Source organism: Coregonus clupeaformis, chromosome 33, assembly GCF_020615455.1.
Source record: "Coregonus clupeaformis isolate EN_2021a chromosome 33, ASM2061545v1, whole genome shotgun sequence".
NCBI lineage: Eukaryota > Metazoa > Chordata > Actinopteri > Salmoniformes > Salmonidae > Coregonus > Coregonus clupeaformis.
In genome coordinates this window covers 40,534,423-40,560,961 of record NC_059224.1, presented here as the reverse complement: position 1 = coordinate 40,560,961, position 26,539 = coordinate 40,534,423, and the positions used below count along the sequence as shown (strand labels likewise).

Below are 26,539 nucleotides of genomic sequence, written 5' to 3'. Positions count from 1 at the left end.
CATAACGGTACGCACTGAGCAGGTGCTTGCGCCACCACCAAATGAAACGGTGAGACAAGAGAGAGGAAGGGACTGCACCGTTTGGGAAAAGATCCACATCGTGCAGCAGGTGAGAGTGTCGGAGAATGTGGTGATGAGGCTTGTGGAACCTTACGTTGGCAAGGGGAAAATTGTCGCCATGGACAATTTCTTCACTTCATTGGCGAACAAGTTGCTTGCAAATAAAACAAGCCTAGTCGGCACCATGAACAAAGCAAGACGGAAGCTCCCTCCCACTGCACAAAATAAGGCACCTGCACAGCCGTTGTACTCCACAACAGTGCTGAAGAACGACAAGCCAACACTCACTTTACCAAGGCAAGAAATAACGTTTCTGTCATGAGCACCATGCATCCAACAGTTGCCATCGACAGGGACACAATAAAAGAGAAAACCGGATACTATTACGCACTACAACCAAACAAAGGTTTGTCAAAATTACGTAATATGCATTACCATTTATACACTAGACAAAAATAAGTGCAACAATTTCAAAGATGACCGAGTTACAGTTCATTTAAGGAAATCAGTCAATTGAAATAAATTAATTAGGCCCTAATCTATGGCTTTCACATGACTGGGAACACAGATATGCATATGTTGGTCACAGATACCTTTTGCATAGAGTGATCAGGCTGTTGATTGTGGCCTGTAGAATGTTGTCCCACTCCTCTTCTATGGCTGTGCGAAGTTGCTGGATATTGGCCGGAACTGGAACACGCTGTCGTACATGTCGATCCAGAGCATTGCCATCGATAAAATGCAATTGTGTTCGTTGTCCGTAGCTTATGCCTGCCTATACCATAACCCCACCATGGGGCACTCTGTTCAGAACGTTGACATCAGCAAACCGCTCGTCCACACAACGCTATGCACGCCGTCTGCCATCTGCCCAGTACAGTTGAAACCAGGATTCACCCATGAAGAGCACACTTCTCCAGCGTGCCTGTTCCCATCGAAGGTGAGCATTTGCCCACTGAAGTCGGTTACGACACTGAACTGCAGTCAGGTCAAGACCCTGGTTAGGACGACGAGCACGCAGATGAGCTTTCTGACAGTTTGTGCAGACATTCTTCGGTTGTGCAAACCCACAGTTTCATCAGCTGTCCAGGTGGCTGGTCTCAGACAATACCGCAGGTGAAGATGCTGGATGTGGAGATCCTGGGCTGGCGTGGTTACACGTGATCTGCAGTTGTGAGGTCGTTGGATGTACTGCCAAATTCTCTAAAACGACGTTGGTGGCAGCCTACGGTAGAGAAATTAACATTCAATTCTCTGGCAGCAGCTCTGGTGGACATTCCTGCAGTCAGCATGCCAATTGCACGTTCCCTCAAAACTTGAGACATATCTGTGGCATTGTGTTGTGTGACAAAACTGTACATTTTAGAGTGGCCTTTTGTCCCCAGCACAAGGTGCACCTGTGTAATGATCATGTCATTTAATCAGCTTCTTGATATGCCACATCTGTCAGGTGGATGGATTATCTTGGCAAAGGAGAAATGTTCACCAACAGGGATGTAAACAAATTTGTGCACAAAAGAGAAATACGCTTTTTGTGTGTATGGAACATTTCTGGGACCTTTTATTTCAGCTCATGAAACCAACACTTTATATCTTGCGTTTATATTTTTGTTCAGTGTAGATAAACTTCTGCAATGCATTATGCTCTTCTGTATAACACCTGTTGTTTTTCCTAGGGGAAAATAATCCTAATGTTTTCTACTCTATTCTGTTCCATAGGTTGGATTGGATGTTTTGGATCAGATGGCACGGCTGAACTCTGTGAAAGGAGGCACCCACCGCTGACCTGATGCTGTGCTCTAAAACAAGCTTGACTTGGCTGCTATCAACGCAGTGTTGTTCAAGCAGTGCATCAATAACACCATGCCCAGGTGAGACTTCATCATGAGTCTGGCATACGGGCTATGTGAGAGACATGAGGGCCAAGGCAGCAGCAAAGATTCCACAGGAGCCTTTGCGCAAGCCAAATTGCACACAGCTCCCAGGAAGGAGACAGTGCCAGGTGGCCAGATGCACAAAGAACAGAACCCAAGACACCGGTCACCTGCAAGCGACAAGTTTGTAGGAAGTGTGTCAAGCAAGTGTAAGTGGCGAAGATTTGTGTCAACTGTGAAATCCAACTAATGCCATTGCGTGAAAACGCACACTAGAGGGCTGCATTCCCGTGGGATGCCCTCAGGACCTGTGGGTTCCGACAGAGATCATTGCAGCACAGTCTGCATTTTTAATGCTGCAGGAGAGAGGTCAGACAGATTATTTGGAAACGGTTGTCTTTCTGCTTTGTATGTGTTAGCCTTCCTATTGTATTAAAAGCGCATATTTTTACATACATGGGACGGAAAATCACGTGGCCGTTAACTTCAATATGACAGTAACTTAAATATGATTAGACTGTAGTTTACTACAGTGCCGTAAATACATATTGATAATGAAAGAGGTGCAGGGCACCTGGGAGCCAGAAATCTTTCTGATTGAGAGGGGGTCAAATACTTATTTCCCTCATTAAAATGCAAATCAATGTATAACATTTTTGACATGTGTTTTTCTGGATTTTTTTGTTGTTATTCTGTCTCTCACTGTTCAAATAAACCTACCATTAAAATTATAGATTGATCATATATATATATATATATATATATATATAAAAACAAATAAATAAATAAATAAAAAGAAGCCGTTAACGTGTTCTAACACATATGGTTTCTGTTTCATAGTTGTAACAAAAGCACTCCACAAATAAAATTGATTGAACAGTTTGTTTTTTTGTTTTTACAGACAGTAACATAAACTAATGAAAACACTATTTTATCTTTTTATTTTTTACAAAAATAAAAATATTATTCTAATGTTACTTGACACCTTCAAGAACACAACCAAATGACTATTTTAGCAATAGCATATGAAATGTATTAATTACACTGTTAGAATGTTGAAGTCAGAATGTCTGCTCGTTAGCTTGAAGGGGGGTCCCTCGAGGTCCAGCGGTTCTAGTGTTAAGTGACCAGTGTGCTTTCAGTGAAAGTGCCCTCTGCATGGGGTTTCGATAGATAAGAAAACTAGCTTAACGATCTTAAGGGCCAGTTTCCCAAACACAGATTAAGCCCAGTCCTGAACAAAAAAGCATGCTCAATGGAAAATCTCCATTGAATGTGATTTTTAATGCAGGACCGGCACTTAAAACCCAGAGAATCAAGCTTTTATCTGTGTACATACATACATACATACATACATACTGTGATGTCACGAGAGGCTACACAGCTTTCAGCGGGATTGCTCAAGGAGTGCAAGGAGACCAGGTTCAACCAAAACAAGGATTTTATTAAAGGTCTTGGGAAACTAACGAAAGTATAACACAATTCTGTTCTCTGGTGGCTCTTTAAGGGTTAACAGTTCAGGGATGTCTCTTCCACATCCAAAATCATAACTCTCCCTCGCTCAAATAACTTTTCCCCAGTCTTACTGTATTCCACGTTGCAGCTAGTGGCCAACCCAGCAAAACGTCCTTCCAAATGTCCCACACGTATTTCCACAGGTGCATATATCCACAGGTGAGTATTTCCCAAAGGTAAGTATCTCCAAATCCTTATATTCCTCATGCAAGTGGACGTGCAGCACTCTTGTCCTCCAGAGAGCCCAGGTTGGAGACTGTGTCTCTTCCCTTCCCAAACCTTCAGCTCATCAGCTCCTCATTTGTTTCAGCTGCGTGGGAAGATTGGCCATAGAGGGGTGGAGTTCCCCGACCATACCAGCAGATGGAGCCATAGCTGTCTGGGTTTGCAGCCACCTCAGGGGGATGTAACGTCCCTCCAGGACACAGCCTCTCGTGACATCACACATCCCCCTCCTCGGGACCGACGTCCTCGTCGGGTAAAGGCAGCGAAGAAGGCATCACGCCGGGAGAGGGGCGTCCGCATTGCCGTGGTGCTTGCCAGCCTGCTCTCTCTTCAACTCCTCCACCTCTAGGACCAGGGACTCAGCCTCCTGTTGTCTCTCCTTGAGTTTCTTACTGAACGCATCAGCCTTGGTTTTAGCAGAGTTTAGCTTCTGTTGAGCAGCTTTCAGTTCCTTCTCTCTCTCTGCCTCCGCATTCTTCATCTTGTTCTCCAACACCTTGTACTTCTCCTCTGCCTTCTTCTGGACCTCCTTACTACTGCGCAGGGTCTCCTCACACTCCTCGATGGTCCTGCGCAGCCTCTCCAGCTCCTCCTGTTGCTTATGGAAGGAGCTCTGTTGGAGTTTAGCCTGGAGGATATCTAACTCTTCTGTCTTCATGTCTAACTGTTGCTTTAACAAACGATACCTCTCAGCGGTCCCCTTCAGACCAGACAGTTCTTTGTCCAGATTCTGTAGCTCCGTCTCTGTGTCGGTCTGGGCACCTGCCATCCCTATCAGAGCCCGGGCGGGAGTGAGTAACTCGGAGGATTGCACCGGAGCCTTCCCAGGATGAGTCTTGCCTCTCCGTTTCCGAGGTACTCGGGTTATCCTCTCCTGAGACTCTCTCCAGAGTGGGTAAAAGGCTGGGCAGTCTCGTCCAATTAGGACAGGGACGGGGAGGGAATCAACCACCCCCGCCGTCGTGTGTATGGTTCCCCGTGTGCTGGTCATTGTAAGTTCAGTAATGGGGTATTCTCTGGTGTCCCCATGGACACAGGAAACTGGGAGGACTTTCCCGGGGTCAGACACGTTGGGCCCACCAAATCCTTACGCACCAGGGTGGCCCGGCTACCAGAATCCAGTAAGGCCTCCACATCATGGTGATTCACAGTTACCGGGCAGGTGGGGGTCGATCTGGGCCGCCATCTACGACTCCCAAGAGCGAGGCAAAACGGTGTGTGGGGGCTGAGCTGGAGGACTCCGCAGTGGGCATAGGTTCATCGGCTGGTTTCCCACACTGCCAGGAGATATGTCCCATCTCCCCACACCGGTAACACTGTCGAAGTTTCCCCCTCCTGGTGTACTCTTCTTGGACCCGCCTGGTTTCTGGCTCCCCCTGGAGCCGGGATAAGTCCTGACGTGGCTGGGTTCGAGACCTTGGGGTCCTTTGGACGGGTTCTTCCCATTTGTGGTGGGGCCGCACTCCTGGGGTCTTTTCGGGAAGCATTCAGCATCTCCGCTGTGGCCTGGTACTTTTCCACAGCTTCCACGGTCAGATCAGCCGTGGTCAAGGCCTGTTGACTGATGAACCGTTTTGCCTCATAAGGCAGGGCGCGTAGGTAACGATCCACCACAACGGCCTCCACCACCGCCGCTGCTGTATTCCTCTGCGGATCCAGCCATTTCCTTGCGATTCGGACAAGTTCATGCATCTGCGCCCGAGGAGGTTGGTCTGGTTGGAAGGTCCAGCCGTGAAAGCGCTGGGCCATACCAAACTTTGTGAGTCCATATCTGCTGAGGATCTCAGACTTCAGGGCATCATAGTCAGTAACCTGGTCAGGGCCCAGGTCCCGGACAGCATTCAGCGATTCCCCGGTTAGAAAGGGGGCTAACAGACCAACCCACTGTTGCTTGGGCCAGGCTTCCCTAGTGGCCGTGGCCTCAAATGCATGCAGGTATGCCTCAATGTCATCGGTAGCTCCCATCTTAGATATAAAGTCACTTGCCTTTATTGGGCGGGTATTTTGGACCACCCTCTGTCTCTGCAACTGCAATTCCTCTGCCTTCAGAAGGTTGGCTTTCTTTTGCTCCTCCAAGAGAGCCATGTTTGCTTGCATCTGGGCTTGCTGGCCAGCAACAAGGGCTTTCAATATGTCCTCCATTTCAGTCGGGCGGGGAGCCTCACGGCCAACTTGGAAAACTGGGTGATCAAACCTTCGGTATCCTCCTCTGACATGCACTATTAACGCTTGAGCGTGCCCGTATTCTCCACCATCTGTGATGTCACGAGAGGCTACACAGCTTTCAGCGGGATTGCTCAAGGAGTGCAAGGAGACCAGGTTCAACCAAAACAAGGATTTTATTAAAGGTCTTGGGAAACTAACGAAAGTATAACACAATTCTGTTCTCTGGTGGCTCTTTAAGGGTTAACAGTTCAGGGATGTCTCTTCCACATCCAAAATCATAACTCTCCCTCGCTCAAATAACTTTTCCCCAGTCTTACTGTATTCCACGTTGCAGCTAGTGGCCAACCCAGCAAAACGTCCTTCCAAATGTCCCACACGTATTTCCACAGGTGCATATATCCACAGGTGAGTATTTCCCAAAGGTAAGTATCTCCAAATCCTTATATTCCTCATGCAAGTGGACGTGCAGCACTCTTGTCCTCCAGAGAGCCCAGGTTGGAGACTGTGTCTCTTCCCTTCCCAAACCTTCAGCTCATCAGCTCCTCATTTGTTTCAGCTGCGTGGGAAGATTGGCCATAGAGGGGTGGAGTTCCCGACCATACCAGCAGATGGAGCCATAGCTGTCTGGGTTTGCAGCCACCTCAGGGGGATGTAACGTCCCTCCAGGACACAGCCTCTCGTGACATCACAATACATACATACATACATACATACATACATACATGACCCCTCAAACGATTGATAAAAAAAAGGCCAGTTCAAACCACCATTGGGAATTGTGTTCCCTCAGGACGAAATGCAAAACTAAATTCATTACTGGCTCCTATACCATCCCTGTCACGATGCCCTGAGCAGAGCTGAGATGTGGAGGAGGGTGTGACGTGAGACTGATACTGCACCGAGCAGGCAGTAACAGACTGGTAAGGCTTAGCATGGTACGCTGCCAGTCTGACTGCAGGCTGCCAGCCAAACTGCGTGGTGCCATGCAGTTATCTAGTCGGCACGGTTCCCTGAAGGTACTTGTGCATTATGGAAGGAACGGGACAACATGGTGTCCCCTCAGCTACCTTTGCATGTGGAGGCTTGTCCATTTCGAGTGAGTGATTGGTGTATGGGGCAGAGGCTCTCTGGCTACTGTTACAGTGGGGGGGGGAAAGTATTTAGTCAGCCACAAATTGTGCAAGTTCTCCCACTTAAAAAGATGAGAGAGGCCTGTAATTTTCATCATAGGTACACGTCAACTATACCAGACAAATTGAGAAAAAAAATTCCAGAAAATCACATTGTAGGATTTTTAATGAATTTATTTGCAAATTATGGTGGAAAATAAGTATTTGGTCACCTACAAACAAGCAAGATTTCTGGCTCTCACAGACCTGTAACTTCTTCTTTAAGAGGCTCCTCTGTCCTCCACTCGTTACCTGTATTAATGGCACCTGTTTGAACTTGTTATCAGTATAAAAAAAGACACCTGTCCACAACCTCAAACAGTCACACTCCAAACTCCACTATGGCCAAGACCAAAGAGCTGTCAAAGGGCAGCAGAAACAAAATTGTAGACCTGCACCAGGCTGGGAAGACTGAATCTGCAATAGGTAAGCAGCTTGGTTTGAAGAAATCAACTGTGAGAGCAATTATTAGGAAATGGAAGACATACAAGACCACTAATAATCTCCCTCGATCTGGGGCTCCACGCAAGATCTCACCCAGTGGGGTCAAAATGATCACAAGAACGGTGAGCAAAAATCCCAGAACCACACAGGGGGACCTAGTGAATGACCTGCAGAGAGCTGGGACCAAAGTAACAAAGCCTACCATCAGTAACACACTACGCCGCCAGGGACTAAAATCCTGCAGTGCCAGACGTGTCCCCCTGCTTAAGCCAGTACATATCCAGGCCCGTCTGAAGTTTGCTAGAGTGCATTTGTATGATCCAGAAGAGGATTGGGAGAATGTCATATGGTCAGATGAAACCAAAATATAACTTTTTGGTAAAAACTCAACTCATCGTGTTTGGAGGACAAAGAATGCTGAGTTGCATCCAAAGAACACCATACCTACTGTGAAGCATGGGGGTGGAAACATCATGCTTTGGGGCTGTTTTTCTGCAAAGGGACCAGGACGACTGATCCGTGTAAAGGAAAGAATGAATGGGGCCATGTATCGTGAGATTTTGAGCGAAAACCTCCTTCCATCAGCAAGGGCATTGAAGATGAAACGTGGCTGGGTCTTTCAGCATGACAATGATCCCAAACACACTGCCCGGGCAACAAAGGAGTGGCTTCGTAAGAAGCATTTCAAGGTCCTGGAGTGGCCTAGCCAGTCTCCAGATCTCAACCCCATAGAAAATCTTTGGAGGGAGTTGAAAGTCCGTGTTTCCCAGCGACAGCCCCAAAACATCACTGCTCTAGAGGAGATCTGCATGGAGGAATGGGCCAAAATACCAGCAACAGTGTGTGAAAACCTTGTGAAGACTTACAGAAAACGTTTGACCTGTGTCATTGCCAACAAAGGGTATATAACAAAGTATTGAGAAACTTTTGTTATTGACCAAATACTTATTTTCCACCATAATTTGCAAATAAATTCATTAAAAATCCTACAATGTGATTTTCTGGATTTTTTTCTCATTTTGTCTGTCATAGTTGACGTGTACCTATGATTAAAATGACAGGCCTCTCTCATCTTTTTAAGTGGGAGAACTTGCACAATTGGTGGCTGACTAAATACTTTTTTTCCCCCACTGTAGCTACGGTTAAAGGGTGGCTTTTGTGTTGGTAATGTTTAAGACCACTTCATCACTCAGAGGCCTGTACGCTTTGGCTGCCGACCCAGAAAGAAGTGGGCTCCTGATGAAGAGCACCCGGGTGGAGAGTGAGAAACTAGAGAGAGCAGCATGACACTCGCCCGCTCTCCTCTCCCTCATCGTCCCTGTCCCCTCCCTTTCTACCTACCTCGCTCTACCCATCCCGAATACCCACAGTCCGAGCCACGGGCTGTCGATTGGCCAGCGAATGGAAAACTGAATCGATGGCCTGGAAAAACAAGTGCTGGCTAATTATAGGGGTTGGTGGGGTGGATGAACATCATCAGTTTCACACTGGCCCCAATGTGACAGTCTGATCTATATAGCTGCAAGGAAAGGCGACAGGACAGGACAGGGCAGCAGCCGTGTAAAGAGCCACCCAAGGGCACCATAGCAAGGTCTACTACAGTTCCAAGTGGATCTCAGAAAATATTTAGGGGGGGGGGTTGTAAAAATATATTTGTATACATGATATTACCAGTTGACACAGGTCCTAATAATTGGGTTAGGGTTAATCTGCCACAAAACATTATTGGGGAAAAAGTCCTGATGTCCAAGTTAAATAAAAGTCCAGAAAGATGCACCTCATTTGTTACCTTTAACTATTTTTTGGGCTAGCTGGTGTGTTTTAGCATCGGATCATTCCAGCTTTCATCAGAGCATAATAATAAATGGGCCTTGAGGAGGAAATGTGGGTACTGTGTTCAATAGGCCCTCTGCGCTCCAACCCTCCAATGGGTCAATGGCCCCCTTCCCTTTCCCCACTACAGCCCAAAGTTATTGCTTCTCTTTCCATCTTGGCAGGGCCAGCGCTCTTCTTTCACCAGCCACCCATTCTGATTTCTCCTCCGAGGCTATTATTAGCAGCCTCTGAAATTCAAGTCCGCCGAGGGTTTCTCTAACAGCCACCGCTTTACCCCCTGCCTCCCATCATGCAGTGCGGCACAACAACTGAGACCTTTAAGGGGGTCTGGACTCCGCACCTCCTCTGTGAAGTTAGTGAGTTACACACTGAAATTAAGCTAGTTATGTCGCCGAAAGACACGTACTGTGGTGTGTAGCACCCACTACAACAACATGTCAAGAACCCATAGGAATCAGATTAATTAGCTATAATAGTACGTTTTGCTACAAAAATTGTTTCAAGGGCTACTCGATGAAGGGAAGTCCCATACACTCACAGGGCACCTCCATCAAAATAGAAACAAGATTGATTTTATAATACATAATGAATATAGGGCATATAAAGTGTTTTACTAATGCTTTTCACCGCATACAGCTTTCAAAGTGGGAATATTACATGCAGGCCTAATGATATTCCTGTCATCCACAACCAGAGAATGCACTAAGGTGGAAATAACGTTGGAGAAGGATGTGTACTTTTCAATAGGGAGACACACAGGTTTTTCTTTTACCTTTTGAAGACTGGTAGGATTCAGTTGTGTCTTGTCGATGATTTTAATGGCAACCTGACAAGAAAGAGTAAAGGAAAACAATCAGTTCCTGCTGAAACCACTCCTAAAGACTCAGGAATTGGCAAGCCTATAAACGGGCCACCAATGACAAACGTGTTTCTCAGATTGCATAGGTGCAATTTTAGAGTGTGTAAAGCATTGCGCCTCTAGGAGAACTGCGAGGGCTGGAGGGGTCTTAATACAATGGGCTTCAGTTCCTCTAGTTTGTTGCTTCAATAAGTTTAGTTTACGGCATTTAAGCACAGTACATCTAATTCAATTTCCCTATTGCTCTCAGGCTATTAACTTGCAATTACAGTGACTATTGTTACGATTGGTGCAGTGCGTTGCCCCTTGACTTTTCAGGTACAGGAAGGGTGAGGTGGCCGGTATTAGCTAAGTCCACCAACGAACTTTGTGAAAATAACTTCATCCATAAAGTACAAACAATCCTACTTTACTGTATTATATTCTAGCCAAACAAATTAGATAATGCGCTATCAAACATGGCAGGTCCCTCCGGAGTCTGATGGCGTCTCACCTCTCGGCCCGTGAGGATGTGGCGCGCCAGCTTGACCTTGGCGAAGTTGCCCTTGCCGATGGTCTTGAGCAGTCGGTAGTTGCCGATGTGCGGCTGCTCGTCAACACACGAGGCGATGGAGTTCCGGCAGCGGGAGCCCAAGCGGCCGGGTCGCGGGGTGACCTCGTTGCGCCCATCGGTGTGTGAGGTGTGCTGTGGACAGAAGATGAAAAGACTGTCAGAAGTCATTTGAAGTCGCGTGTCAGAGGATATCGACTAGAGGGGACATTGATCTTGTGTAGACAGACAGCAGCAAAGAACATGACACAATGAAAAGCCAAAGCCAGAAAAGGTACAATGTTCCTTGCCTAGAGGGCATTGATCAGAGCTCAACTTGTCAATAGACATTCAAACAATCACTATGGGTAGAGCCGTGGTATACTGGTAACACTTCCCGGCACGTGTCACATATTGGTCGTTCCATGTCATACAAAATGTTTGCACTTTTGGTGACTTTACCTAAATTGCATACTCTATGAATGTGACCATATCGCATGATTTATGACCTGTGTGGGGCGCTTCGCTAGCAGTAAGATTTCAGCTCAATTTCCAAAAATATAAGCGCTGTAGCGTTCGAAGGATGTCACTTTCTATTTTCTGACCGACATTGACTAGTGGGTACTTAAGCTCTGCGAACCTAGTACCGGGCCCAAAACAACCGATCCGAGTTTAACAGGAAAAAAAATAACCACCTAATAGCAGGAACAGCACCATCTAGTGGTCAGACACTGGTAATATCAAAATGTAGGATGGGACATAAACCCAACAACTTAAATGACTAATTTCTCTGAACAGAGGAAGGAAACATCCACATTCACTGAGAATACATTACATAGGATAAAGAAACAATACTCTGAGCCACAGCTCCACACTGCTTGTCAAACATAGAGAACTGATACTATATACTCGTTGTTGGTGTGGGATTATCGTGAGTGTGGGGGGTCCGTGGGTGGCTTTTGAACATTTCTTTGGATTCCTCATTGTTAGAAAAGGGTTTGGTCCAAATCGGCTCTTAGGTACTATATTTATTGAATACTTCATGAATCCTATAAATTCAAATGGCCAATTTGGGTGCAATCAACTACCTTAATTTCTCGGAGATCAAATTATATTTCAACAACATTTGCAGGAAAGCTAATCTTACCTGTTTCTAACCGAAACTATTTCAGAACAATCAGAGATGGTGGGTGTCAAAATCATCTTTCTTGTGCTTTTGAGGTGGAATGACCCATATCAAATTATCCACCAGAGACCGGGGTTCAATGCCCGCGTCCACCCTTCCCACAGTTTTTCATACTTGACTGTCGCCCCATCTCATTTCCTTACTGTCTGAATTAAGTGTCAAAACACCTTAAAATATGTGTTAAAAAAAATTTAAAAATACTATTGCTTTTTCGTCAAGCTGATGTTTTGGGGAAGAATGTCCTGTTGACATTATATCACCATTGGTAAGGATTGCAAAGGATACAAACAATTGGTGAATGTTGTACAGGCATTAGCATGAATTGACATTATAAGGGGAAGAAAGTGCTGGTGAGTAAATCATAACAGCACTGCCTGGTAGAGATTGCTAAATGTTTGAACAACGTTGTAAAGTCATTAGCATTAAAAATTTAGTAAATGACTCGAGTGAGCGTGCTGCATGTACACAAACTAGACATTGAGAAACCTTCACACGGTATAATAACTCATCTAGAGAAACGTTCACACAGTGTAATAACTAACCCAGAACAGACTCAAAATAGCTTAAGAAGAGCCTGTCTTTTAAGAGACGTTTTTTTATTGAAATTGACCGTATAGATGTCTTAGTGATGAGGGGGGAAAGAAAACCAAAAAAGGACAAGGCAAAAATAACTTGAAGTAAAAGGCATGTTTAGATGTGGACACCCATGTCACCCAACAACATTCTCAGAATCAATTCCATTTTACAGAAATCCATCCAAGTATACAATGTCTTGCAGTGTCTTATCTTCACATAAGCTCAATATCAATCCATTTATTGACTGACTGACGGACTAAACAACAGTGTGCAGTATGGCACTGCTATCAACTAATGAGATCCCCATACAAAGATGCAGGTTGACGTTGATTGGGATGAGTTTTGTCCTGGAGGCAGTACTGAGCGGTTTCCACTAGATAGGCCAAATGCAATGTCAGAATTGGCTATATTGTAAAAACAAGAATGTGCTTTAATTTAAGGTTAGGCATTATTTTTATTTTTTATATTCCCCTTTATTACTTTCCAACCCCACCACCCTTTCCCTAATTGGAGTAAACTAGTGAACAACAATGCTTAGGCCTCTACTTCCAGCTTCTACTTAATATATACATTTTATGGACAGTCAATTTTGCAATATTTATATTTTGTTTGTTTTTTCTCCTGAACTTCTTCTACTCTCAACCTCTCCGATCATTTTCATGATGTCCATCCGGTTTGCTTCTATATGCCATATCTTTCTAACTGTGCTCTTTCACAAACCTATAACCTATATACTTATTATGGACACAGTATGCTTACATTATTAGTTATCTTGTTATTAGTTGTTGGCTAGGGAGGTGACCAAGAACCCGATGGTCACTCTGAAAGAGCTCCAGAGTTCCTCTGTGGAGATGGGAGAACCTTCCAGAAGGACAACCATCTCTGCAACACTCCACCAAATCAGGCCTTTATGGTAGAGTGGCCAGACGGAAGCCACTCCTCAGAAAAAAGGCACATGACAGCCCACTTGGAGTTTGCCAAAAGGCACCTAAAGGACTCTCAGACCATAAAGAACAAGATTCTCTGGTCTGATGAAACCAAGATTGAACACTTTGGCCTGAATGCCAAGCGCCACGTCTGGAGGAAACCTGGCACCATCCTTACGGTGAAGCATGGTGGTGGCAGCATCTTGCTTTGGGGATGTGTTTCAGCGGCAGGGACTAGGAGACTAGTCAGGATCATGGGAAAGGTGAACGGATCAAATTACAGAAAGATCCTTGATGAAACCTGCTCCAGAGCGCTCAGGACCTCCGACTGGGGCGAAGGTTCGCCTTCCAACAGGACAACATCCCTAAGCACACAGCCAAGACAACGCAAGAGTGGCTTCGGGACAAGTCTCTGAATGTTCTTGAGTGCCCCAGCCAGAGGCCAGACTTGAACATCTCTGGAAAGACAGGAAAATAGCTGTGCAGTGACGCTCCCCATCCAACCTGACAGAGCTCGAGAGGATCTGCAGAGAAGAATGGGAAAAACTCCCAAATACAGGTGTGCCACGCTTGTAGCGTCATACCCAAGAAGACTCGACGCTGTAATCACTGCCAAAAGTGCTTCAAAGTACTGAGTAAAGCGTCTGAATACATATGTAAAATGTGATATCAGATTTGTATTTTTAATACATTTGCCAACATTTCTAAAAACCTGCTTTGTCATTATGGGGTATTGCGTGTAGATTGAGGGGGAAAAAACTATTTAATCCATTTTAGAATAAGGCTGTAACGTAACAAAATGTGGAAAAAGGGGTCTGAATACTTTTTCCGAACGCACTGTACGTCATTCACAGCATAATTATTAACTTGACCAATGCGAGGCTTTCGAGAAGCTCCCTGGTCTTTGTAGTTGATTCTGTTCTTGAAATGTAATACTTGACTGAGGGACCTTACAGATGTACAGCGATAAGCCATCCCATCTGGTTTGCCCTTAGTGGGACTATCATTTGTTTTTCAACAGGACAATGACCCAACACACCTCCAGGCTGTGTAAGGGCTATTTGACCAAGAAGGAGAGTGATGGAGTGCTGCATCAGAAGACCTGGCCTCCACAATCACCCGACCTCATCCCAATTGAGATGGTTTGGGATGAGTTGGACCGCAGAGTGAAGGAAAAGCAGCCAACAAGTGCTCAGCATATGTGGGAACTCCTTCAAGACGGTTGGAAAAGCATTCCAGGTTAAGCTGGTTGAGAGAATGCCAAGAGTGTGCAAAGCTGTCATCAAGGCAAAGGGTGGCTACTTTGAAGAATCTCAAAAACATTTTGATTTGTATAAAACTTTTTGGGTTACTACATGATTCCATGTGTTATTTCATAGTTGTAATGTCTTCATTATTATTCTACAATGTACAAAATAGTAAAAAATAAAGAAAAACCCCAGAATGAGTAGGTGTGTCCAAACTTTTGACGTCTACTGTATGTATGGGGAACAGAGAAAGGTGTAGACATTCAAAAAATCTAATATAAAACGTGTGATTTGTTAAGCCAAATTTTACTTTGAACTAATTTAAGCTTGCCTAAACAAAGGGGTTGAATACTTATGCAACAACTATATTTTAGTTATTTAATTGTAATTATTTGTAAAGATTTGTCAAATGTTCTATTCAATGACATTATGGACTATTTTGTGTAGATCAAAAACAAAAAATTTGAATTCAATCTATTTCAATCCCACTTTGTACAGTGAGGGAAAAATGTATTTGATCCCCTGCTGATTTTGTACGTTTCCCACTGACAAAGACATGATCAGTCTATAATTTTTATGGTAGGTTTATTTGAACAGTGAGAGACAGAATAACAACAAAAAAATCCAGAAAAACGCATGTCAAAAATGTTATAAATTGATTTGCATTTTAATGAGAGAAATAAGTATTTGACCCCTCTGCAAAACATGACTTAGTACTTGGTGGCAAAACCCTTGTTGGCAATCACAGAAGTCAGACGTTTCTTGTAGTTGGCCACCAGGTTTGCACACATCTCAGGAGGGATTTTGTTCCACTCCTCTTTGCAGATCTTCTCCAAGTCATTAAAGTTTCGAGCCTGACGTTTGGCAATTCGAACCTTCAGCTCCCTCCACAGATTTTCTATGGGATTAAGGTCTGGAGACTGGCTAGGCCACTCCAGGACCTTAATGTGTTTCTTCTTGACTTACAATGAGCAGGGGTCACCTTAACGCATAATAAATATCTTGCTGCGTTTTGGGCTTTCCCCCTTCTGATAACCAGGTGGCGAATCGCATCTCTGCATGTCAGACATATCAGTATGGATGACGGATCACCACCTCAAGCTGAACCTTGGCAAGACGGAGCTGCTCTTCCTCCCGGGGAAGGACTGCCCGTTCCATGATCTCGCCATCACGGTTGACAACTCCGTTGTGTCCTCCTCCCAGAGTGCGAAGAGCCTTGGCGTGACCCTGGACAACACCCTGTCGTTCTCCGCTAACATCAAGGCGGTGACCCGATCCTGTAAGTTCATGCTCTACAACATTCGGAGAGTACGACCCTGCCTTACACAGGAAGCGGCACAGGTCCTAATCCAGGCACTTGTCATCTCCCGTCTGGATTACTGCAACTCGCTGTTGGCTGGGCTCCCTGCCTGTGCCATTAAACCCCTACAACTCATCCAGAATGCCGCAGCCCGTCTGGTGTTCAACCTTCCCAAGTTCTCTCACGTCACCCTGCTCCTCCGCACACTCCACTGGCTTCCAGTTGAAGCTCGCATCTGCTACAAGACCATGGTTCTTGGCTACGGAGCTGTGAGGGGAACGGCACCTCCGTACCTTCAGGCTCTGATCCGTCCCTACACCCAAACGAGGGCATTGCGTTCATCCACATCTGGCCTGCTGGCTCCCCTACCTCTGTGGAAGCATAGTTCCCGCTCAGCCCAGTCAAAACTCTTCGCTGCTCTGGCACACCAATGGTGGAACAAGCTCCCTCACGATGCCAGGACAGCGGAGTCACTCACCACCTTCCGGAGACATTTGAAACCCCACCTCTTTAAGGAATACCTGGGATAGGATAAAGTAATCCTTCTACCCCCCCTTACAAAAAAAAAAAATGTAAAGTGGTGATCCCACTGGCTATAAGGTGAATGCACCTATTTGTAAGTCGCTCTGGATAAGAGCGTCTGCTAAATGACGTAAACGTAAATGTAAATGCAGATCTATTGTAATTTCTACTTGGAATCAAACAAATGTTGTGCTTCAATGGCACTTCACCACTCGGATGTCAAACGGGCATTCTATTAGCAGACAGCACTCAGACTGACATGTAGCTACTTTTCTCTGGTACTTTTCTCTGGTAAAATGAAAGATTAACTTAAAGCAAAACATTAAGAAATGTAGCTGGCTACATTCTATGATAAACATTAGAAATATGATGGCCATGCATCGTTTTTTGCAAAAATTAACTTGATGTAAGCTCATTTACTTGTGTGGCTGCCAGCCAAATAGCGTTGCACTTCTGTTGTCATCTGATGAAAATGAAGCTATTTTCTGCCGAATGTGTTGCACTAATGTATCTTCTGTGACGGAAAACTATAGTTGTACGCCCCTGATCACTCCATTGAAGCAAAAAAAAAAATAATAATGTTGACTTTCAATACAAAATGCAGGTGAAATGGTTTTTTGAAGATCTGCGTTTTGAAAATGCAGATTTCTTAACTCTAATGCGACCCCTGATTAGTTTAAGTTGTCATTGGTTTCAGTAGCTAGGATTCCATGAAATTGGCGAAAGATTTATCATTTATCATTTTCCCACCAGAGAGGTTTACATCAAACATACTTTTTAAGCAGATAAAATGCTTCGCATGATGACATAACGTTTCCAGCGCATTTTCAACTCTACAGACGGTTTAGTCACAAACTGTTGGGATAAATAGCATACTTGCCCAATCTCGTTTTGGCGCATGCTCTATAGACAACAGTTCACTGATAAAGTGGACAGGGTATGTTATATGATGAGATGTAGATAAAAGCAAGATAATTTTCAAAAATCAAATAAATGATAACCAAGCACCGATCATCATGTCACCAGCATCATTCAACCGATAGCCTACCCTCACAAATATTTATTGGAAATTTGCATGAAGCTCATCACCGTGCACATAACCACAATACATCATGAAGTTATGAAATAAGTTAATGAAGTTCATCATAACTTATTACATCTGCCTATAAACTCTGCATGAAATGGTTAGATGGAAACCTGGTTACTGATGAATGAGAGAAATCATAACCAACTCCCATCATAAGATGATGCTTCAGTCTACATTTAAGTAGACACACACACACACACACACACACAAAGAGCATTGTTGTAACATTGTGGCAACATTGACACACTGCTGGGATGTTACGCTGTGAAAACAACCCCTTAGTTTGTGGTTTCTCCTTTTCAGTCACAACACTTTCTATGTGTCTATGACCAAGTGTTTCATAAGACACAGTGACTGTTCAAAAAACAGAAACAAAACACTGTTCATGGAGGGGTAACATCTTTGCTCCTTGTGTGCACAGCGAGTTATGTGCCTAAAACTACTGTGTTGAACTTGTCTTTCCCTCCTCACAGATTAGGCCTATCCTTAAAATGCTAATGACACCAGCAACAAAGTAGCCTACCCTCTATCAGGGTTTCCATTAGGAAAATGTGGCGCCGAACATTTGACCGGCAGCATTTTAATTCACCGGACATGAGAAATTCACCGGGTCATTTGCATTGCGTGCATAACCTGATTAGGGCATCCCCCACGGTGCTCAGAAGGACCGAAATCACATTTAGTTTATGGTAATTCATCTTAATAGAACATGCAAGTCGAGGATGAAATGACGTGTGTCTTTACCACGCACTTTGAAGATGTTAGAATAACTGTCCACAATTCCTTTTCCTCAGCCAACAAGACTTGTAATGAAAAGCAAAATCGCTAGCCTATGCATAGGTGGAGCGTGAGTTTCAAGTTTGGAGAAACACATTTTCACCATAAACCTTTATAATAAAGCATTCCACGTATCATCGCATTTGCAGACTTATGTAAAATAGCCTACTATTCGTAATGTGATGAGTAGATTGGATAATCATAATTTACGCTAATAATATAACTCAAATCACTGTTCGCAAAAAAGATTGTTCTTATGCATGGCTGAGCACGTATTGCGTAGAGGCCTGGGATATAGGCTAGATCAGATAAGTTTCTTCTTTCTTTGCACTGGAATTTTTTTTTTTTTTTAATACCACAAATTACAGGGTAGCCTACTCTGTTGACACTGACAAACAGATCAATTAAAAAGACGTTGACCATGTAATAGGCCTAAGAGAAGGGGCAAATGGAATATGACGTCCATCTAAACTGGAGGAGGAAATTATTGTCCAAAAACAATCTTTTTAGTGCCACAACAATGATAAAGGATATGGCCGATGCTCTCCGCTGCTGCCAATAAGATAGGTTATAGCCCTACTGTTGTTCGCTCCATTAAACTGAGAATTTTGATAACTAAAAGACAGATTAGAGTCTTTTCATTATCTTCTCTTTACAGCAATAGCCATTTGCTTTCCAAACTATGTTTTCCCACAATTGAATGTTGAAATATTGCGATATGCCTGGCTGGGCCTCTCTACTTATCACTGACAGTCGCAACTCAACAATCATCTATTTGGTATTTGCAGCGCATGCTGCCTTTCCTTACGACTGTAGGCAATGCGATTTAAAACAATCCACAACTTAGTGGCCAAATCATGCTTTAGTAGCCCATTTAATTATTTTATTTATTTTTGTATAGACAGGAGTAGCCTAAGTTAGGCTATATAATTTTGGCAATTTAATTCAATTTACTTAGGGAAAGCTTAGCTTCCCCTAGTCTTATGGACGTGCCGCCTATGAGCCTGTCAATCTTCTATCCCCCATAGTAGAACATTTTACATTTTAGTCATTTAGCAGACGCTCTTATCCAGAGCGACTTACAGTTAGTGAGTGCATACATTTTCATACTGGTCCCCCGTGGGAATCGAACCCACAACCCTGGGGTTGCAAGCGCCATGCTCTACCAACTGAGCTACACGGGGCATAATATATATATATATATATATATATTGCCAAAAGCTGGCTATTACCGGCAAACAGACACCCTGCCCTGTATATACCCTAGTTCTGACAGCTCTGAGCGAACTGGGGCACGCTCAAAGCTCAAACTAAAAAGAAAACCTGATTCTCCTGAACTTTCAAAAGATAATCCAAAAGGCAATTGTGAAATATAATCCTACAATGTGCAGTTCAATGGGACTGAGGAGGAGTCTGTATGCCACCATAACAATTTGGCTCTATGGAACAGGCCCTAAGAATCAAAGCATCTTAAATCCTAGGACCATATAGCGATGTGAACCCAGTATTGATATAGGTAGGCTACACCAACGGTTAGTGCTGCGGACCCAGTCATGTACAGCCTAGGCTACCAGAGTTCAAATATGACCCACTGCCCTTCTGACTCGCTCTCTCTTAAATTTTCCTATCTCAATAAAATAAATAAAACCCACACAAAACATACAATTTAAAAAGAGATAGGTACAGCCGATCCTCTTTGATAGCGTCAGAAGGCCCATCTGTGGGTTTCTCATTCTGCCAAACCACTTGCAGTTGAATGCCTTTCAAAGTAAAGCACACAGACAATGAATCAACATTGTGTCCCAAAATAACAGACCAAGGTTGCGACCGTAGTGTCAAAGGCTTGGTCAGGGATGGAGTCGGTCGGTGTCAAGGAATGGCTCCATTGTGAAAGGCTCTCCCATTAATGGTGTCATGGGTCGGATGTAGCCTAATTACAGTATGTGCTGTGTGAGCGAGGGGGCTAATTTTAAACACAGCACCGGTTGTTCAACTCAAACTTGAATGTGACATCAGTCTGAGTAGCAGAATACAGGTTTTCGAAATTGCAGTTCTGTCTTAATAGGACGCACACGAACGCACAAAATTAGCCGATTTGCGCACATTATGCACAGAATTCGAAAATCTCCAAACACCTAAACCAAGGCTTACAATAAAAACTATGAACCCTGATATTTAAAATAGCCTGATTGATACTTTTGCAAATTCAATAACTTCAACGTTATCTTCACTGTCGCCTTGACGATTTATAGAAACCCAATGTAAAGATCCAGAGCGACTTACAGTTAAGTGAGTGCATACATTTTTCATACTGGCCCCCCGTGGGAATCGAACCCACAACCCTGGCGTTGCAAGCGCCATGCTCTACAAATTGAGCTATAGGAGGCCTGTGAACATAGAACATATACCTCTTCTTAGACTTGCTTTCAATAAGCATGACAGATCTATAACTCACATTTCTATGTGAATTTGGTCAGGTTGCCCAAAAAGTTAAATATTGCAGCTTTAACTAAAATGCGTCACTTCTGGAAGAAAATAGATACTTACTATGGTGATGCGGTGCCTTTTTACAGAGTGTGAGCCCTTCATTCTAGCATTGGCGATCTGAATGGCATCAAAACAGAGTGCCTGTCCGGTTTTGTGCTGGTGGCAGGTTATTGATCCAAATAGCGCTCAGTGATGCTCAGACAAGTGTGAACAAATCGTGGCCACCTGTCGCTCAATTCAAAGCGGCTGGGCACACAGAGCCCAATCTACATTTTACGGTTTTTAAATTGCCGGCGTCTTGAAGCTAAAATTGGGATTATGTACAGTTGAAGTCGGAAGTTTACATACACCTTAGCCAAATACATTTAAACTCAGTTTTTCACAATTCCTGACATTTAATCCTAGTAAAAATTATCTGTCTTAGGTCAGTTAGGATCACCACTTTATTTTACGAATGTGAAATGTCAGAATAATAGTAGTGAGAATTATTTATTTAAGCTTTTATTTATTTCATCCAATTCCCAGTGGGTCAGAAGTTTACATACACTCAATTCGTATTTGGTAGCATTGCCTTTAAATTGTTTAACTTGGGTCAAATGTTTCAGGTAGCCTTCCACATGCTTCCCACAATAAGTTGAGTGAATTTTGGCCCATTCCTCCTGACAGAGCTAGTGTAACTGAGTCAGGTTTGTAGGCCTCCTTGCTCACATATGCTTTTTCAGTTCTGCCCACAAATGTTCTATATGATTGAGGTCAGGGCTTTGTGATGGCCACTCCAATACCTTGACTTTGTTGTCCTTAAGCCATTTTGCCACAACTTTGGAAGTATGCTTGGAAGCTTTAACTTCCTGACTTATGTCTTGAGATGTTGCTTCAATCTATCCACATAATTTTCCTTACTCATGATGCCATCTATTTTGTGAAGGGCACCAGTCCTTCCTGCAGCAAAGCACCCCCACAGCATGATGCTGCCACCCCCGTGCTTCACGGTTGCGATGGTGTTCTCCGGCTTGCAAGTCCCCCCTTTTTCCTCCAAACATAATGATGGTCATTATGGCCAAATAGTTCTATTTTTGTTTCATCAGACCAGAGGACATTTCTTCATGTGCAGTTGCAAACCGTAGTCTGGCTTTTTTATGGTGGTTTTGGAGCAGTGGCTTCTTCCTTGCTGAGCAGCCTTTAAGGTTATGTCGATATAGGACTCGTTTTACTGTGGATATAGATACTTTTGTACCTGTTTCCTCCAGCATCTTCACAAGGTCCTTTGCTGTTGTTCTGGGATTGATTTGCACTTTTCGCACCAAAGTACGTTCATCTCTAGGAGACAGAACGTGTCTCCTTCCTGAGCTGTATGACGGCTGCGTGGTCTCATGGTGTTTATACTTGCGTACTATTGTTTGTACAGATGAACGTGGTACCTTCAGGCGTTTGGAAATTGCTCCCATGGATGAACCAGACTTGTGGAGGTCTATCATTTTTTTCTGAGGTCTTGGCTGATTTCGTTTGATTTTCCCATGATGTCAAGCAAGGTAGGCCTTGAAATACATCCACATGTATACCTACACTGCATCTCACATTTCTGAAAATACCATCCACTTTTACATTATGGGGTATTGTGTGTAGGCCAGTGACAAAACAATCTCAATTTATTCCATTTTAAATTCATACATTACGAAGTGCAACAAAATGGTCAAAAAATAGCCCACAGGCTTTAAAATTTCACGGTACCAGTGAAATGTTTGGACACACCTACGCATTCAAGGGTTTTTCTTTATTTTTACTATTTTCTACATTGTAGAATAATAGTGAAGGCATCAAAACTATGAATAATATAGTAACGAAGAAAGTGTTAAACAAATCAAAATATATTTTATATTTGAGATTCTTCAAAATAGCAACCCTTTGACTTGATGACAGCTTTGCACACTCTTGGCATTCTCTCAACCAGCTTCACCTGGAATGCTTTTCCAACAGTCTTGAAGGAGTTCCCACATATGCTGAGCACTTGTTGGCTGCTTTTCCTTCACTCTGCGGTCCGACTCATCCCAAACCATCTCAATTGGTCAGAGGTCGGGTGATTGCGGAGACCAGGTCATCTGATGCAGCACCCATCACTCTCCTTCTTGGTCAAATAGGCCTTACACAGCCTGGAGGTGTGTTGGCTCATTGTCCTGTTGAAAAACAAATGATAGTGGGACTAAGGCCAAACCAGATGGGATGGCGCATTGCTGCAGAATGCTGTGGTAGCCATGCTGGTTAAGTGTGCCTTGAATTCTAAATAAATGCATCACCAGAAAAGCACCCCCACACCATCACACCTCCTCCATGCTTCACGTGGGAAATACACATGGGGAGATCATCTGTTCACCTACACTGCATCTCACATAGACACGGCGGTTGGAACCAAAAATCTCCAATTTGGACTCCAGACCAAAGGACACATTTCCACCGGCCTAATGTCCGGCGGCAGGTAGCTTAGTGGTTAAGAGCGTTGTGCCAGTAACCGAAAGGTCACTGGTTCTAATCCCCAAGCCGACTAGGTGAAAAATCTGTCGATGTGCCCTTGAGCAAGGCACTTAACCCTAATTGCTCCTGTAAGTCGCTCTGGATAAGAGCGTCTGCTAAATAACCAATTATTATTATTATTATTATTTCTTGGCCCAAGCAAGTCTCTTCTTCTTATTGGTGTCCTTTAGTAGTGGTTTCTTTTCAGCAATTCGACCATGAAGGCCTAATTCACACAGTCTCCTCTGAACAGTTGATGTTGAGATGTGTCTGTGAAGCATTTATTTGGGCTGCAATTTCTGAGGCTGGTAACTAATGAACTTATCCTCTGCAGCAGAGGTAATTCAGGGTCTTCCTTTCCTGTGGCGGTCCTCATGAGAGACAGTTTTATCATAGCGCTTGATGGCATTTGCGACTGCACTTGAAGAAACTTTCAAAATTTTCTGGATTGACTGACCTTCATGTCTTAAGGTAATGATGGACTGTCGTTTCTCTTTGCTTATTTGAGCAGTTCTTGCCATAAAATGGACTTGGTATTTTACAAAATAGGGCTATCTTCTGTATACCACCCCTACCTTGTCACAACACAACTGATTGGCTCAAATTAACTTTTAGCAAGGCACACTTGTTAATTGAAACACATTCCATGTGACATTCATGAAGCTGGTTGAGAGAGTACAAAGAGTGTGCAAAGCTGTCATCAAGGCAAAGGGTGGCTACTTTGAAGAATCTCAAATATATTTTGATTTGTTTAAACCTTTTTGGTTACTACATGATTTCATATGTGTTTCATAGTTTTGATGTCCTCACTATTATTCTACAATGTAGAAAATAGTACAAATAAAGAAAAAAACACTGGAATGAGTAGGTGTGTCCAAACGTTTTACTGGTACTGTACATACATACATACATACATACATACATACATTATACAGTGCATTCAGAAAGTATGCAGACCCCTTCCCTTTATCCACATTTTGTTACGTTACAGCCTTATTCTAAAATGGATTAAATAAAAAAAAATCCTCATTAATCTACACACAATACCCCATAATGACAAACCGAAAACAGGTTCCTCTGTGGAGATTGGAGAACCTTCCAGAAGGACACCATCTCTGCAGCACTCCACCAATCAAGCCTTTATGGTAGAGCGGCCAGACAGAAGCCACTCCTCAGTAAAAGGCACATGACAGCCCGCTTGGAGTTTGCCAATAGGCACCTAAAGGACTCTCAGACCATGAGAAACAAGATTATCTGATCTGATGAAACCAAGATTGAACTCTTTGGCATGAATGCAAAGCATCACGTCTGGAAGAAACCTGGCACCATCCCTACGGTGAAGCATGGTGGTGGCAGCATCATGCTGTGGGGTTGTTTTTCAGCGGCAGGGACTGTGAGACTAGTCAGGATCGAGGGAAATATGAATGGAGCAAAGTACAGAGATCTCCTTGATGATAACCTGCTCCAGAGCGCTCAGGACCTCCGACTGGGGCAAAGGTTCACCTTCCAACAGGACAACGTCCCTAAGCGCACAGCCAAGACAATGCAGGTGTGGCTCCGGGACAATTCTCTGAATGTCCTTGAGTTCTCCAGCCAGAGCTCGGACTAGAACATCTCTGGAGAGACCTGAAAATAGCTGTGCAGCGACGCTCCCCATCCAACCTGACAGAGCTTGAAAGGATCTGCAGAGAATGGGAGAAACTCCCCAAATACAGGTGTGCCAAGCTTGTAGCGTCATACCAAAGACTCAAGACTGTAATCGCTGCTTCAACAAAGTACTGAGTGAAGGGTCTGAATACCTACGTAAATGTGATAGTTTATTTTTAATAAATTAGCAAAATTTCTAAACCTGTTTTTGCTTTGTAATTATGGGGTATTGTGTGTGTAGATTGATGAGGGCAAAAAAATAGTTAATAAAATGTTAGAATAAGGCTGTAAGGTAAAAGTGGAAAAAGTCAAGGGGTCTGAATACTTTCTATAGGCACTGTATGCATGTACACACACGTGTTCATGCATGCATACTTCGTAAAGTATTCAGACCCCTTTACTTTTTCCACTTTTATGTCACAGCCTTATTCTAAAACGGATTAAATTGTTGTTGTTTTTAATGCTACGCAACCTGTGCATCTTGCATAAACTGCGTGCCAAGTAGTCTTACTTACAGAGCTTTCTGTCCCACCTAATTGCCGATTGTCTGTGAAAATGTGTCACAGTCCGAAATCGATTCTGTAACAATAGGCCTACTGTGAATCTAAAGTTTGGGCCACATAGTCTACGCGTTCTGCATCAGTCTGACATTCTGATACAAAGCTTAGTTAGGCACTATTGGATGGTTACTTTGTATCACTGTTGGGTACAAGGCAATTTTAAACCAGTAACCTAACATTTGACACATTTTCAGAAGCATAATTCTTAAAAGTTGGTCAACACCAATTAATTCAAACCAACACCAATTTGAGAGCTGAAAATGGTAAAGAATTAACGTTTGTCAACTTGAACAAATACTTACATTTTCAGTGTCACGCTCATTGACAGTAGGTAGTGGCGTTCTGGTTGTCATTTTAATGTCTTGATCCCCGAAGTGGTTCTGCGTCTCCTTTTTGCTTTTGCTGCACCTTAGTCTAACGAGAGGAAAGCAGGTCTAGAACGGATATTGAAGAACATGGATTCATTCGTTCGCCCACATTAACGCAACGCCGAAGCCAAGTTCAGCAAAACATGCGCCGGAAGATGTCTATAGCACAGACTCATTAAGTAAATTATCGAACCGCACTACTGTACAGAACGCACCGTACACCGGTGGGACAGATTGCGACAAAGACAATTCCCCCAAAAAAGTTGTCCAAAAACAAACCATAACCCCGAGCTCCAAAATGTAACAATCCGTTTTTCGGGAACAAATCTATCGTAAAGCTCAAACGGTGTTCCAATAGTTCACAGGCCCTCACCAAATTCACAGAACGTTTAGACAAGGAAATGGGGGGGGGAGTTCACGTAAAACCTGTCTCAGATTTGCAGACAGTTTTCGCGGCTTGGGTTCCTGTTGATTTTCGGCTTCCGACGCGCACTGCACCGCTTTCCGATGGTGCTGGTACCCCGAAAGACTCAAATTCGGTTAAAGTCCTCCCTCCCATCCCACGGCCTCGCTTTCCGATGGTGCTGGTACCCCGAAAGACTCAAATTCGGTTAAAGTCCTCCCTCCCATCTATAAAGTAAGGGTTGTTTGCTTGATTGCTAGATCCAAGATGG

General features: G+C 43.8%; 1 protein-coding gene across 11 annotated transcripts in view; it reads right to left on the bottom strand.

The window, feature by feature from the left end:
* LOC121549137 (MAP/microtubule affinity-regulating kinase 3-like) overlaps nucleotides 1-26,539 on the bottom strand; it is a 96,525-nt gene extending 69,986 nt beyond the window's left edge. For all 11 annotated transcript variants that reach the window (XM_045210292.1, XM_045210291.1, XM_045210294.1 and 8 more), the window contains exons 1-3: nucleotides 25,800-26,539; nucleotides 10,642-10,833; nucleotides 10,062-10,115 (exon numbers count right to left, since the gene is read on the bottom strand). In XM_045210292.1, coding sequence (XP_045066227.1) covers nucleotides 10,062-10,115; nucleotides 10,642-10,833; nucleotides 25,800-25,850 — 297 coding nt within the window. In that variant the 5' untranslated portion in view covers nucleotides 25,851-26,539. The remainder of the gene's footprint in view (nucleotides 1-10,061; nucleotides 10,116-10,641; nucleotides 10,834-25,799) is intronic.